The sequence below is a fragment of the Xiphias gladius genome, chromosome 14 (assembly GCF_016859285.1).
Source record: "Xiphias gladius isolate SHS-SW01 ecotype Sanya breed wild chromosome 14, ASM1685928v1, whole genome shotgun sequence".
NCBI classification, from domain to species: Eukaryota; Metazoa; Chordata; class Actinopteri; order Istiophoriformes; family Xiphiidae; genus Xiphias; species Xiphias gladius.
The window spans coordinates 7,526,059-7,541,918 of NC_053413.1; the positions used below are offsets into that span (position 1 = coordinate 7,526,059).

The 15,860-nt window shown below is 40.8% G+C and overlaps 2 protein-coding genes across 2 annotated transcripts; both read right to left on the reverse strand.

The window, feature by feature from the left end:
- Positions 1–721: 721 nt before the first annotated feature.
- Positions 722–3,120, reverse strand: LOC120798929. Its single transcript, XM_040143723.1, has 4 exons — positions 2,662–3,120; positions 2,246–2,391; positions 1,881–1,995; positions 722–954 (listed from the first exon to the last, which is right to left on the reverse strand). Exons 1-4 carry the CDS (start codon positions 2,906–2,908, stop codon positions 722–724), a joined length of 741 nt encoding a protein of 246 aa, XP_039999657.1. The 5' UTR covers positions 2,909–3,120.
- Positions 3,121–6,676: 3,556 nt separating this feature from the next.
- LOC120799486 (calsequestrin-1-like) lies at positions 6,677–15,860 on the reverse strand. The gene is made up of 11 exons (XM_040144725.1): positions 15,498–15,860; positions 11,720–11,813; positions 11,316–11,416; positions 11,016–11,127; positions 10,674–10,747; positions 8,712–8,842; positions 8,560–8,605; positions 8,355–8,409; positions 7,934–8,034; positions 7,674–7,748; positions 6,677–6,973 (listed from the first exon to the last, which is right to left on the reverse strand). Exons 1-11 carry the CDS (start codon positions 15,732–15,734, stop codon positions 6,677–6,679), a joined length of 1,323 nt encoding a protein of 440 aa, XP_040000659.1. The 5' UTR covers positions 15,735–15,860.

Genomic DNA, 15,860 nt, shown 5'->3' on the forward strand with positions numbered 1-15,860 from the left:
GTCTCGCAGACGGAAGCTTTTGCCGCACTGAGTGCAGGTGTGCGGCCTCTCCCCCGTGTGGAATCTCAAGTGTCGGCGGAGGCTCTTCCTCAGCGCAAAGGTCTTTGAACACATCGAACACAGGTAAGGTTTTTCTCCCGTGTGGAAGCGCTCGTGCCGCCGAAGAATCTTTCTGCGTTTGAACGTTTTTCCACAGATGCTGCAGGCGTATCCATCGCGGGAGTGGGTTGGTGCCTTGGAGCCAAACACCACACACCATTGGGTGGGGGGTGCAGCAGCAGCGCGTGTGTGTGTGTGTGACCTGGGTGTGTGGTCTGGTTGTCTTTGGCAGCCAAGTTTTTTTTTTTTAGCATCATCATCATCTCAATTCATCTCGAATCGGGGACGGCGCGGCGCACACGTTCCAGTTCACAGCACACACAGCAAGAGCTTGCTTTTTTTTCAGAGTTTCAGTTTCAGTTTCTCTCTTCTTCTTTCTCTTGTCTTTCTGGGCCTGGCCCCCCCCCCCCCCCCCCCCAACCTGAAGAGGGGTCACAGCTCCATCAGACGGGGGGCGGACTGTGAGGCGTGTGCCCTTATGATGACACACACAGGCTTGAGGCTCGGCACAACAACTTTTTTTTTGTTTAAACTGTTGGGAGGAGCTGATGGGATGGCTTGGAGCGAGGGCAAAACAAACTTCAAACTTCACCTGTCAGACGGGACGACTGTAGGTCAGGCTCTAGCGCGCTGAGCTGACACAGGCTTGCTGAGGCTCGGCTTGAACAGACTTCTTTAAACTGTCAGGTTTGGGAGCTGGTGAATCTGGCTTGAGGATCAACGGGCAAACAAACTTCACCTTCCCCCCAGAAGCGATATCACTTGTGTCTGGCTGGATCACGAGAGGCTTTTGTTTAGCTGGAGAGCGCTGCGTGGATCCACGTTTTAATGTCTCTGTCCATGTCTCTGCACAGACTGAAAATGATTAGTTGCATTTTTAATTATATTGTACATCCCCACTATCCTCATTCAGCTTCAACATCCCTCCACTTTTTTTACCAGAAAGATTCTTGTTTATATGCGCCAATATGACACGCATTCTCACGTCTTATCTCTGCACTATGGTATCAGATCACCAACAGGTGCTAAGTTTGATATTAATAAGAAAAACCTCTTTAAAGAATTTTCTGTCAACAAACGTCAGGGAAGGGGAAGACACCAGTTTGTTGATATTGTAGTTCCCCACAGCTGCCACTAGGTTTTCGTAAAAAGTCATATTTTACTGTTGGCGCCGTTAAGTGGCAAAAATTTATGACACTCCGGTCTTTGGAGAAGCTCAAAACCAAAGTATTTATTTTGGTATTTCTTTTTGTGTAATCTGATGTTTATCCAACCATACCTTCTTTTTCTAAAGTGCTTCTCCTGTTCAGGGCCGCTGGGGACTGGAGCTTATCCCAGCATGCACCAGGACAGCTGCCAGTTTACGACAGGGGTATGTTATGTTCATGTTTGTCTGTTTTTCATCAACAGCTCAGTGCAGATCTGAGGAATGTGCTACGCAAACATAATCCAGACTATTTCTTATCACTTCTGTTGTTTCTGACTATTGGCAGCATGATAAACATTGCAATCAGCTCTTGAGATCAAAGACCTAAAAAAAAATATAGAAATATTGGAGAGAAAAATTGTAAAGTTCTGTAAAGTATTTTGGAAAAGTATCTAGTTCCTGGTGAAATATACAATGGATTTAATTCATCGAATTTGTTACACCACTTGTTTACTCTGTACTGAGAAATTCAAATCCTCTACACATAAAAACCCAATTTGGTCTGGTTTGCACAATTTGTCTCTGTTCATGCATGTGGACTGTCCGTGTGTTTCAGCTTCAGAGTTCAACTCACTGCCATGGTTCTTCTTCTTACCACGCAAAACAACTTCTGCTTGGGCGTCACTATCAGCCCGAGACTCTGTTTCAAGGACGCTCAGCTCCTCCGTGTCCACAGTCTCTGCCAGAGCCTAATTAAAGAAGGAAAAACAACAAGCTGACGTCCACGCAGTGCAGCCGCGGGTCATTAAAACAACTGCTGTCACCTGCTGCGGCAACACATTCCATTCAAAAACAAATACGACACAAAGTACTGCTGCAAGAGCAGGGCCAGGCTACGGTGGCCTGCCAATGTACAGGTCTCAAAGCTGCTCACAGTTTCTCTCAGCCCCGTTGCTCTTCATTCACGGGTGACTCACGCCCCTGCACGTTCTCACTGACCTGTTCCTCCAGAGGCGACCGCTCGGGGTCAACGTGGCCTTTATCTTCAGCGAGGAGGACCTCTGATGGAATGGGACACCCCTCCGCCGCCGTCCCCACCTCCTTGCACTCCCCCGGACCGTCACCGTCTGAGAGGGAAGGGGGGCCTGTGGAGAACAGAGGGGAGGGGGCTAAGGCAGGGGCACACGTCCGTTCCGTTACACTGGATTTTGCCACTACGAATGAACACTGTGCATGCAAGCACTGGATGCACATAAGCATCGAGCTTAATGTGGGTCGACTGCATGGGCCCTGTTTCCGATTTTATCATGCATTTCGAGCAACTAGTCCGCACTTTTCCCCACGCATCTGTCCCCGCAGCCCGACCGCGGACGTAAACAGGAAGTCGTAGCATTTAAAGCTCCGAAAGCACATACCCGAAACCCCCGACAGCGGATAGACACCCTCGTCCACCTGCACGCCGATGCTGCGCTTTGTGTCCGCAGGCGGCAAAGTGTCCAGTCTCTCCAACATTTCATTTTCCCTTTTGTCCTCAGTGCGGCCCACAGCCGAGCCTCGGTATCTGCTCTCGAACAGCTTGGTTAACTCCACCGTGGCCGCTTTGACCAGCGCTCCCAGCACCGACTCCACCTGCGCCTGGAGGTTCACGACGCTCGCAGACATTCTGGGTGCTCCGACTGTGCACAAGTCAGAGTTTGGGCTCAAATTCACGGCACAGTATCACGGAAGCCCAAAATTAGCGGAGGTCTTTATTTACCACGGCAGCCACATGGCTTGCAGAAAGAAGGGGCGTGTCTCCTGCTGGCGCAGGCGCGCCGCATCCGTCCTAAAGCGAGAGGGACGGAGCAAAAGAGATGAGAGGATAGGACACACGACACAGGACACAGTTGTGCCCTTAACGGAAGAAAACTGTATGTTTCAAATCATGGTAGTATTTGAGATGTGTTTGTGTTAAGGGTCCTTCATCTTCTTAAAATTAAAAAAAAAAGAGGCTGGCACAAGATTGCACATTTTGGTCCATTTTAGAAGGCAACTACTGTTTCAATAGCAGCACGTTACGTTTGTCTGCCTTTATATATGAAAAATGTGCACACTATGTAATTACTGGAAGTCAGGGATGGAAAAATTAATATCATGGTTTTCTGGTGCAGTGTGTAGGAGGTATCTTTTAAAAGTGGACCAGGGCTTACGGGCGGCCATGGTAGTGGAAAAAAAAAGACCAAACATTACATCAAAAGCCTCTTTTATCTCCATCTTGGCTTCCACTTTGTGTTTTCACCGATTCAGCTCAAGGCTGGCAGGATATTACAAAAGGAACTGCACATGGGAAAAAGGATGGGAGACCATGTGCACAATGAGACTTACAAGGAATTGTTAGCAACTCAAATGGGTAAATTGTGTCTTCTGCCACTGTGACTTGGTCTTCCAGCTGGTGTGGATGCCAACCGAAAACAGACCTTTGGCCCCATCACTAAGCAATCGCACATAGACAGGCAGGTGGTTGCCATTTACCACATAAAAGTTATGAATTATTATTATTACAGATTTGTGCCGCTTGAGGAAGAACCCGAAGCTTGAAATGTGTGGTTGGGTGTGGTCGGAGGTGAGCGCTCTTGCACCTGTGACCATGCCCAACTGTGGTGTCACAGGGCCCAGGAGTACATCACTGCAGCAAGGCGAGAAGTTAACCAGAGATCAGCAAAAGGATCTGGGGAGGACGTTACCGTTCATAATACTCAATTTGGGAACTCTACCTTTCAATGTTTCCGTGTGGATTATTAAAAGACACTGAAAGTACACAACTTTCCAAATAAACATTGGGATTTGTATACACAGTTCTGTGGGAAATATGTCTCCATAAACTCCAACTCTTTTTGCAAAATGTATGATGTCATCATAGTTACTTCTATCAAGTCTAACCTGGAATCACTGGGGATGTCTTTAGGAAAATGGATCCATTGATGCACATAGCATATACAACCCTGGATATAATTTTTGGCACCCTTGAATTTTAAGCACAGAATTTGGAATATCCTAAGAAATAAATGAAAATTAACCAATTTTGTATAATCAAAATATTTGTCATTAAATGTCCAAACCTTCTGAACAACAACAACAACAAAGTTGCTGTCACATAGTGAAATAAAAAAAACAAACATAAAATGTACGCTTGATACAATTATTGGAACCCTTTTGATGAATTTAAATGACTTCCTCAAACAAAATTAAAAACAAAACTCACCCGTGCTTTTCAGTGTTCACGTGACCTGAATTAACCAATGAATGATTCTTTTGCTGCATAAAAAGGGGCTGTTTTTTTTCCAGTTTCTTTTTCACAGTGGTGAAGACAAGAGAGCATCAGACATGCTATTATAAAAATACATAACAATTCCAAAGGCTAAAAGGCCATCGCCAAAGATCCTGAAATCCCTGTTTCAACAGTTCGTATTGTTATGAAGAAGTTTCACAGTCATAAAACTTTTAAGATGCTTCCAGGAGGTGGAGCTAAGAAGAAACTAAATGAGAGAAGTCTGCAAAGTTTGATGTGGATTGTGGGAAAAACTCCACACAAGACATCTAAAGAGCTTCAGGATGATCTGGAGCAACCTGGAGTAGTGGTTTCAGCCCGTACCATACGCCACACACGAAACCAAGTAGGGCTTGAAAAAAAGGCACAAAAAGACAAGACTAATGTTTTCAAAAACTTTCATAGATAAGCCACAGCCTTTCTGGGATAATGGTTTATGGAAAGATGAAACCAAAGTAGAGCTCTTTGGGAATGCAGTGCTTCAGTTTGTTTATAGGTAATGAAATGAAGCCCATAAGGAAAAGATCACCCTACCTACAATAAAACATGGTGGAGGTTCTATCCTCCTGTTGGGCTGCTTTGCTTCCTCTGGTACTGGAGGCATTGAATGTGTCAAAGGATTGATGAAATCAGAAGGTTACCGAGGCATTTTAAAGTGGAATGTGTCCGAAAACTAGGTTTGAGGCGAAGGTCTTGGGTCTTTCAGTAGGACAATATCCCGAAGCACACATCCAGCAGCACAAAAGAATGGTTGAAAAGGAAAAGATGGACTGTTATAAATTGGCCAGCAAAGAGTCCTGAGCTAAATCCCATTGAAAACCTTTGGAGAGAGCTGAAATCTGCCATTGCAAAAAGGACTCCTGCAAACTTTAGAGAGCTTGAATGCATAGCAATGGAAGAGCGGCAGAAACCACCAGCAGACAGGTGCAAGAAGCTTCTAGATGGCAACAAGAAACCTTTAGAGGTTCTCCTTGTTGCCAAAGGTTCTGCCACCAAATATTAGTGAAGGGTGCCAATAACTGTGTCTGGGGCACATTTTGTGTTTGTATTATTTCACTATCATGCAAGTTTTGTTTTTTGTTTTCTTTTATTCTGTAACCTTGGACATTTTATCAAAATTCTTTGATGATACAAGATTAATTAATTTGCATTTATTTCTGAAGCTATTCTAAATTCTTTAGTTAAAATTCAGGGGTGCAAATAATTTCAACCATATGCATGTATGTATGTACCACTAGGGAGCACCAAAGGCTTTTGGCATACTGTCTACTTACTTTTTTGGGACTGTTTTGTGTCCAGCTCTTTATTCCATTCAGCCTATATTACACTTTATTTTTAAATTAAATTATTACATCATCAAAATCATTGTAAAATTATGAATTTCTTTCTTAGAATTCACACATACACGCACACAAGAAACTGTAAGTAGTGGAGTTTCTGTCCAAGCTGTCATTTATTTAAGACTTTCACAGTAAGTTAAATTTCTCGTGTTACAAAAATAGAATACGGCTGTTGTTATACTTCATCATCATAGAAAACATCCATATGATGTACAGCACCTTCGGTGTACAACATCACATTGATTTCACAGAGTGGTTTCACTGGTGATACTTTAGACCTCTCAGACAAGCCTGCTAGCATCCTTGGATCTGACTTCACTTGTTTCGACACTGGGGTAAAAAAAAAAAATATGTGAACATAAATCAAACACAGTCAAACTGCCAAAGGCTCCACAGATGGAATCAGACATGATGCATACAAGATTCCAACCCCTCCAGTGCTTTGGAAAACAAAAACTTCAATAATATAAAAATGACAACGTTTTGAAAGAATTTCTTTTTTTATTTTACTAGACAGTGTTACATGTGGGAATAAAGGTACCGTGGGATCTTATAATAAATTACTTTGTTACATTGAGGATTAGTGAATATGTAGCGGAGAGGGATAAACGAGTAATGGAATATTATTCTGGTAAGATGCAGAAGGTGGATGTTGAGAAGATGAGATATCAAAATGAACTGTTCAACATAACCAGTTACAAAAGAAGATGTTTTGACAGTTAATGATGTTGACTCTTGAAACTGCATTGGTCAGATTTAAAGCAAAAATGATGTCTTAATAATTTAGTAATCATCATCGTCGTCGTCGTCATCATCATCATCGTCATCGTCATCATCGTCGTCATCATCGTCGTCGTCATCATCGTCGTCGTCGTCATCGTCATCATCGTCGTCGTCCTCATCATCATCGTCGTCATCATCATCATCATCATCGTCATCATCATCATCATCATCATCATCGTCATCATCATCATCATCAGGATCAATTTCACCTGACAGAACATCCTCAATCCATTCCTGCAGCTCTTCTACAGATGGCATGTCGTCACCATCATCCATGTCCATCCACACACTGTCAGCCTGCAGAGCGAAGAACAAACAAACTGCCTGAAACAAACTGACCACTAGTAGCTCTATAGAGCAATGTTTGCACAAGTGGGCCCCTGTGTTTTTTTGTATCGTGCACTGGACTCACAGGCACTGTGCTTAGAAAATAACTCACAGGGTGTCTTTGAAGTTTTTAGGAAGGGTTGCAGCTTTCGAGGTAGACTCTGTTGTCTCAAAACAAACATGTTAATCCATTGTGGATGGATTAACCTGCTAGGAGGCCACAGAGCAATAAGGATTTATGGGTCCCTGTTGATACCCCCCACAAACAACATTCCCCCAGCTCATTTGGATCCAGAGTCCCAAAAACTCATTTGCTTTTTGTCAGTTAATTTGTAATAATTTGATTAAACGCACATCTGTTAAAGGATAATCACCATGTAAGCATATTAACTGAAATATTAAAAGCAGAATTTGACACAGGCCACTCTATAAGAAGATTGGGTAAAATGCAGGAGCAAGTTTGGGGCCTTACCATTTCAGTTTGTAATTGAAACTCAAATGAACAAACTTGTAATTTATCAAATTACCACAAAGTGAGTACTGGGGCATCAGGGCAGTTGCTCACTCTACCTGGTTGGTAATCCAGCCTTGTTTATATATTTAATAGAGCTCAGCATGACACACAAATGTACTGGTAATCTATGAATAAAGTACCAAAGATATTACTCACATCATCAGCATCGACAACGCCAATCTGTGGAGAGGACAGGTCAATGCCAAATGTCTTCTCCCAGTGTGGCAGAAGCTGCAGGGGAAAGGAGGAAAAATGCAGTTATCAGTCAGTGTCAATAAAATGCACATGAAGAATATCTGTCAATGTGCTTTATATGCTCCCAGATTCATAATTACATCTGAGTTCAGTTCAGTTCAACTCTGCAAACCACAGTCTTTCTGGATTCTACTATGCATTTGCAATGCACTATGTATTACCAGGGGGAAGTCATCAGGGTCAATCCAGACAATGCTGAGGCCAGGGTTGTCTGTGTTATCCTTGGCAACTTGCTTCAGGATCTCCAGGAACTCAAAACCGTCTGAGGAGTGGTTAAGAAGACCACAGTCAAACTTAAAGTAAACTAGTGTAGGGGCGCATCTACAGTAGGGCAATGGGTGATGGTGATGGGTAACTCGCATATCTGCGTATCCTTTCATTAGTCCTGCATCACTGACCCGCAGAAATACTGTATGCCTTCACAGGACAGTCAAATTAAATTTTGCCATCATCATCATGGCGTCACCATGGAAAAACATCCCCCAACCCCTCTGCTGCCAATTGTAACACTTTCTAGATTTGCCATTGGTGACTTGTGTTTCTGTAGGTAGTGTTTTTATATCCAATTCAGGGTTCCCTTACCTAGGTCATCCTCCTCTGCAAAAGCAACAATGTGTTCACCATCGATATCGTCATCCTGCGGAAAGAAGAAAAACTGAACCCACTGCGACTTACTTGTTACAGTTTACAATTTCAGGAAATTCATAAATTGTTCTGGAGTAATCAAATCTTCATGGAAGAATAGTCCAACAAATTCATCCGTGTTGTAGAGTTGGGGGTTTCTTACCCAGATCTCGTACATGTTGTATGGTTGCAGCTTCCTCAGGGTTGGTCTTGAAAAGCAGAGATCAATTAGATTTTATGCATTTTGCCATTCATTCTGGAAGGATAAGCTTTAACCTCATGAGATCATTTGAGAACATCACTAATAGGATTTACCTGTCATTATCTTCAACGAATTTCACCAGCTCCTCCTCAGAGTAAGGCTTTCCAGGGATGAGCACCGGATCGTCAGTGAAGGGTTCATAGAAGTCGACCTCATTAAGCTTGAGCTCCAGTGTCTTGGCAACCTGTAACACACGACCAAAGGAGTGACTGAGCATAAAGAACCACGAGGATGTTATTGGCATATAAAAAATAAAGTTATAATTAACAAATTCAGATTTACCATCTGAAATTTACATCAGTTCCTCAAAAATATTGTTTGTTTAAAAAAAGCACAGTATAGGTCTTCAGTCGTTTTGACTGCCTGAGGCAAGAATTTAATTATTGATTTTAACTGAGGAAGATACAGTGTAGCAGTTTAGAATGAAAGCTGTCATGTAGATTCTGCACAACTACAAAGAGCTGAATTATGACAACATACTGTAGCACAATTTTGTGGTTGTTTAGATCCTGATAAGAAGTTCTTCAAATATAGTGATCCAATGATGATTCCTACACATAAATATTTGTGTAAAATTATGATTAGGTGTCAAAGATTCTGCTGCAGAAAATTATTAAATAAAATGTAGTTTGATCAGTTATTTAGAATCTACCTCACACATTTCCCTTATCGATACATCCTGGTGTTGTGCCCCATGACATTAAAGTTTATGAAGTTATGAGAATTTTCAAGTGAGGGGACTTAAATTATTCAAATTCAAATCAAATTCGCGTCCACTTTCTTTACCACCTTGTTTGAGAGGAGGTTAATATTGAGGGAAATTGATCTATCAGTGGAACTGTGACGAACTTCACTTATAAACACCAGCATATAGTAGGTTTAAGAAAAAACGTTCTACTGTAATTACATTTATCCGACTTAGTTAAAGTATCTCCTCTAAACTGGACAACAACAAATTCTTAATTTGTGTATTTTTCAAACTTTTTAAAAGCTTCTGGTTCAGCAGACTATAATATAGACTAGAATACATATTGTTTTAAATACATTGAATGAAGGATGTTCTAAAATGGTTTCTTAGAAGAATAATTCATATAGAGAATTTTTATCTCATCAGTGGTCAGATGTCAAAGGGGTCTAAGCTTCCTTATGGAGTACATCAAGGCTGGATTTTTGGCCCACTGCTTTTAAAAAGATAGTAACATCTGAACCAATGTTAAAGCTGCATTAATACTTTTTTTATGCTAACAATGGATTAAATGACTGTGTGTAATGTGAAAGGAGTTGTTTGTGGTGACAAACTCACAGGGATTAATCAACCAACACCCTTCAACTCTGTGGAGCCTTCTCACATCTTTTAGCTCATTGTTTTGGTTTTCTGGCTCACAAGCTATGCTCTCATCAGCCTACTTTCAGGCAGCTGCGGCAGCTATTTCTAGAAAAAAGCTTTGACATACCCACTGTATGCTACCTGCCTGAGAGCCAGATGTTTCTCTCAGGAGTTGGTGGAGAAGAAATATGTTGTAATATGTAAAATTTTGTGTTTTAAGCTTGTTCCAAAAATAAAATAATGCATCTTTAAAGAAATATTGTTTTCATACTCTTAATATTTTTAAGTTAGTGCTATCAGAAATTTTCACACACTCATCCATATTCTACCTACTCTTCAGAGGACCATTAAAGGACATTTACATTATTGTCATATTAATTTCACCAATATACTACTAAAGATAATGGTCTCTATATCCTCATTGTCTCATACACACTTTAAAATGTCCAAATTAATTATATGTCTTAAAAATTGTATGTTCAGTTTCTTTTCTTTTTTTTCTAACAATGTTTGCTATGTTTGGTGTTTCTTCTCCAGTGCATGATGCGATTAATATTTTACCACTAAAACGTCATAAGACTCCCATAAGACCCTTTTTATTCTTCATTCTCTGCACATATCATTGTTAGATTTTACTGTATGTATTCATTATAATGTTTTAGTCAGATAATATACCATACTTACTCACCTTGGGATTGAATGTAGCAAAGAACTTGATGTGAGGGTGGAACTCTTCTGCAGCATCGACAAAAGCCTCATAATCTGAAATTTTACAGGCATCCATCAAGTTGTTTCAGTAGATCGGCCCCTGTATGAAATATCTAAGTTGTTCTCATCATTACTGTTGCTCTTTGTATGCTCACGTAAACCCACTTAAAAATCAAAACAGCAACTCAAGGTTAGATCAAGCAATACGAGCCTGATCTCTGTTGCACATGCTTGATATGCAATTATGAGCAATTATTTTGAAAAGCAACTGTAAAAAAGAGATTGCAACAGGTTATTATGCCATCACAGTGCAGATTCTTACGTTCTGACTTGTGACTCTTAAAGTAGCCCACCAATTTGATGTCCTCGTCGATGTTTTTGAAGCCTTTCAGTTCCCTAGTATTGTCAATAATTTCCACTGGTTCCTCAAGAACCTTTGACAGAAATTGAGGGGCACAGAGGAGAAAAGGGGCACACAATAGAAATGGAGACGAGAGAGGAAAAATAAAACCAAAATAAGATTCTGTGGGTCATCTTCATAGAAAGTAAATAGGTATTTAGAGACTTCTTTTTTTGCTAAAATAAGGCAGGCTTATAACTGGGAGATTATATCCTCACGAACATCATAGATGAACTCCAGAAGAATGTCTGCCGCGAGCTCGCCATCATATTCTATGACCTCATCCTCTGTGAAGATGAAGATGCTGTCGCTCTCCTCAAGGCCTGGGGAAACAGAAAAGGACATATTAAGTGTTTGACCTCAAACCCAGAGCAGTGCAGAGGCCAGACATGTTAATTGGTGTCCTCCTTTCAACATTGTTTAATTTGTCATTTGTAAGAAGAGGAGACATCATAGTAAAATATCCTGCTGGGTGCCACATTATCTCTTTTTAGACAGGTAATATATATATTTTATTATATTATAATATTAGCCTTTTCAGATTAATTGTCAAGTGGCTGATATTGTGATGCTGGTCTGATTTTTGATTAATGAGCTATGCTCCAAGTGTCTGCAGCTGTATTTACCTAATTTCTTTGCAACGCTCTTGTCGTGCTTTGCATCAATGAGACCAATTCCGATTTCCTTGTCATCAAACTCTTCCAGGACCTGGGCTGCCAGCTGTGAAACAAAGACACTGTCACATAAATGAAGACATGCCTCGGATTAGTCAGTTCAGCATCTAAAACAGGAATACAGGGCTGTGTGAGTGCACTTGAAAGCCGTCTTTGCTGATATTACACCTTTTTGACAAAGTTGTCCCCCTCAGTCATTTCATTACCATAAAAGCCTGCTTTTCAGAGCGCTGCTTATGCAATTTCTAAATCTGTACGAAACTTGAACCTCATGACTGACAGTCAGTTCTACCAATGGCAGTGGCGCATTAACAGCCCGACTACATTGAGGAAGTGGTTTGAGGGCCGTCTCAGTGTGTTTGGAGTTTTAAAAAGTACACAGCACGCACACACTCACACTTTGGTGCACAGTGGTGTTGGCGATCTTGAGCAGCTGCTTTTACTGGCATAAATAGTTTGACTAACCTGGGTGTCTTGCAGTTTGTTGTGCAGATAATTCTTGGCATTCCTTTTAACTTGATTGGAGTTACAGATGGGTGGGGCACAGTAAGGCAGGTCAGAGTTTTGTAGCTTCGCAGCTGGTAAGTTGCTGAGCATAAAAACTAAAACAATTAGAATTATCTTCGTTTTATTAAAGCACACAGTCTTTAATTACATTACTTTGGTTTTACTGTCACTTACAGCAGGCCCCACCCTTTTGGCATTTAAGTGGGCTAAAATAAACTTTTAAAGGGCAAGTGATTGAGATGAGTGAGGCTCGATCAGAAGGATAGGAAGGATATATTTGAAGATAAATTGTAATAAGCAGATGTGCAACAAGCGCTGGTGTTTCCTAACTGCCAATTTCTCTTGTACATGCACATTTATAAAACTGATTAAACTATGATAATCTCTTTTCTGCATTAGTTCATCCCATCCACTTTCTCACCTTCATGAGAGTATTTTTTCTGCCTGTACTGGATACTAGATATAATATGTTTGAGATAAATATATGTATCTTCATAGATCTATTGGAGATTTTTCTTTTTTTATGTCGATTTGAATACGTAACACTTCATTTCTGTCTAGTTCTTTGTTAAAAACTTTGCTTTTACAGTTTTTTGTTTTTGATAAATAAAATATGAAAATGATTCCATATCTTTACATCTGCATGTCCTCCAAATATAAAACATGCAAAGTTGTCTTTGGACCTTGGTGTTGAGCATGTGTATCTTCAGTAATCTGCCTGATATCATTTCTTCATAGTAGCTGAGTCTGTCCAGCTACATGTTAAAAAATCAAACCAACAGCCTCAGAATCTGGGATGGGATTTCATAGCTTGATATCTGCATGTTTTCCAGGTACACAACATGCAAATTGCACTGCAACTGTACACAGTTTAATTTTTAAATACTCTCATTTTGTACCTGTTTACTGAAACATACATAAATACAGTGGGGTCCAAAAGTCTGAGACCACCTTCCCATTCAAGTGAATGGACTCCACTGTATCTCTTATCACATATATCTGTTCCCAGTGGACAGTTCATTCCATTTTGATATCCTAAGTGCCTCAGAAGGAAATATTACTCATCTGTAATCTGTTTTCATAAGCACAGAGCAATTTAAATGTACAGCGAATTTAGTCTGGAGAATGCAGGCCCACTAATCTAAATGGAAACATGAAAAAAATATTAAGCTTTGGGTCTAAAGCACATTCCTAAAGCACACAGACCCCAGTCACTGTGTTACGCCACCTTAGGAACTCTCTCTCTCTCTCATCATGTCACATTTCATTTGATCTTCACTAACCCCCAGAGAACGCTGTGACCTCTGAACTACTGAGTCTTTTGCTGTTGCCAGATACTAATAATAAAACCTCATCAAATGTAAATCATAATACATTCATAAGGAGAAAGACAAGCCTTCAGGGAGCTCAAGCCACCACAAAAGCAGCTTGGGATAAATATAGCGACAGAAGCTACACCAGCACCCGGGACTATTTTGGCGAGGTGGCAGTGATGCTCGGCGCTCTGGGATCCGCTGACAAGTACAGTACTGAAAGTGTCAGTCACAGTTCAGAGCTGAGCCGGCACTGCTGGAGCCAGAACCTCCAGTACTGTCCTCCGGCCCTGAGACCGAGCCCCAACGCCCCCATACGGAGACACCAGAGGCTGTTGAGATGATGTAATATGCTAAGGAGAACATCCTCTATCTTTCCCTCTCTGTTTCAGTTATTAATCTTTTCCTTTCCATCATTATCCATAACTATTATTTTTCCTCTCACTTAATCCCCTTTCATTTATTTTATTGACATTATATATCAGTATAGATCCATCATTTGTTGATTGCTAGATGTCAAAGTTACATTATAAATTTTGTTGTGCAAAGTTCCTTCCATATTAATTTGTGGAAAATAAATCTTGAAATTATTTTTACTAAATGTATTTGCTAATTTTTTTGCACATGATTACTACAGCTGTCAGTAATAAGTCATAGAAAGAGCTTGAATGTTTTCTAGGGAAGGTATATATATAATAAAATAATATACATAATGCTGTATCAAGTGTATAAGGTAGCAGCCTTTACTATACTCTGTACAGTTGCCATGCCAAATGCCATAAAATATGGTTGTAACATGATCCAATGTATATATTCCATAAATCAGTCATCATCCCGATCATATTTTTTATGGGACTTCCACTTTCAGTGCAAAATAAATAAGACAGATAGCATTTCTTCAAAAGATATCAAGTGCTCTGTCTAAAATGTCTGAAAACTAATTAGGTCTAAATTGCATTTCATTTTCTGACTGTTCTTGGTCCATTTTAAAACGGTTACCCAGAAGAAAACAACCTGGACAACAAGGATAAGAAATACAAATATAACTTTTCCAGGAAAATGGAGGATGTGACATTTGATATTCAATATTTTTCTAATGTAACCTGAGAAGCAGCCTAGGTCAGTTGCGGTCTGATGTGCTTGTGAGCTGAAGCTCTGTCCTGAGGGATGATGTCATGTCTTCCTGTGAGGAATGTGGTGAAACTGCTGAGTATCCAGACTGACAGGAGGCCTAAGGTGTGAGAGGCATGCTGATGGAGGTGTGTTAAGTGCATCAGCTCCCACACACAGACACATACGCACACAAACACATCGTACGCATCGCCAAAACAAATTATATCTTGGGTCCTCGCAGCTCAGCTTTTTGCCCCGTGTGGATGACTCTGATAACACACCACAGGCTTGTCACACATTTTTGGGACTTCACTTATCAGTATTTCTGAATCCAGCAAAGCTATTTTCCTCCTCGTAACATCACTTTCGTGTGATAACACATTTCATTTCTTGCAATAAATAAGTGTCCCTACTTCCAAATATTGCCTCCACCTTTTTTGTCGCCACTTTGCTGCAAATAAAAGGCTGTTTTTACCTTTTTTTTTTTTGTATCTTAAGCTTATATCTCAAGTACCTTAACCAATAGCATATTGTCAATCAATTCACATCTGCATGACTTAAAATCTGTGCAACCAAACTGAATTCAAAAAACCAAACTCTACTAGAACCTCTAACAAAACTCTGAGGAGCATTCTATAGTTTAAGGTTGTGTGATGTTTCTGTGTGCTGTATGTGTGTATCCACTGGATATGTATGTGTGTATTTATCTGTTTCTATATGTATGTACAATAGTTATTCTGCTTCTTCATCTGTATGCTGTCCTCCTTATTCTATCCATAGTTCCCATCTCAACCCACCTCGAGGGCCAACTCCTCAATCTCAAACTGTTTCTGGGCGACGCGGCTGGATCCAGGATGGTCATGGTAGTACACCACCATGACATCGTACTTCTTCATCACAGACTTATAGTTCTTTGCGCTGAGGTCATGGACGCGGTCCTTGCCATCATACTCTGGGAAGTCCAAGCTCTCCTTGCCCAATGATAGCCCCCCAAAGGACAGCAAAACTGCCACGAGCACCCAGGTCCACTTCATGGCTCCTCTCTAAGATAATTTAGATGTGCTTGCAGTTTCAGAAAGTAAACAAAAAGGGGGGAAAAAACAAAGTAGTTCGTTGAAAGTATGGAGAACCCCTTCCAATCCGCGTCGCCCAGAAGAGAG

What these genes read in the sequence shown, in the direction of transcription:
- LOC120799486 (XM_040144725.1), bottom strand. Translation starts at nt 15,734, where the DNA reads ATGAAGTGGACCTGGGTGCTCGTGGCAGTTTTGCTGTCCTTTGGGGGG. An exon ending in ACAACATGTACGAGATCTGG is followed by an intron (nt 8,410 to 8,559) that starts GTAAGAAACCCC and finishes TTCTTTCCGCAG; the next exon opens with GATGACGATATCGATGGTGA. An exon ending in GCGTTGTCGATGCTGATGAT is followed by an intron (nt 6,974 to 7,673) that starts GTGAGTAATATC and finishes TTCGCTCTGCAG; the next exon opens with GCTGACAGTGTGTGGATGGA.
- LOC120798929 (XM_040143723.1), bottom strand. Translation starts at nt 2,908, where the DNA reads ATGTCTGCGAGCGTCGTGAACCTCCAGGCGCAGGTGGAGTCGGTGCTG. An exon ending in GGTCGCCTCTGGAGGAACAG is followed by an intron (nt 1,996 to 2,245) that starts GTCAGTGAGAAC and finishes TTCTTTAATTAG; the next exon opens with GCTCTGGCAGAGACTGTGGA. An exon ending in TAAGAAGAAGAACCATGGCA is followed by an intron (nt 955 to 1,880) that starts GTGAGTTGAACT and finishes AATCATTTTCAG; the next exon opens with TCTGTGCAGAGACATGGACA.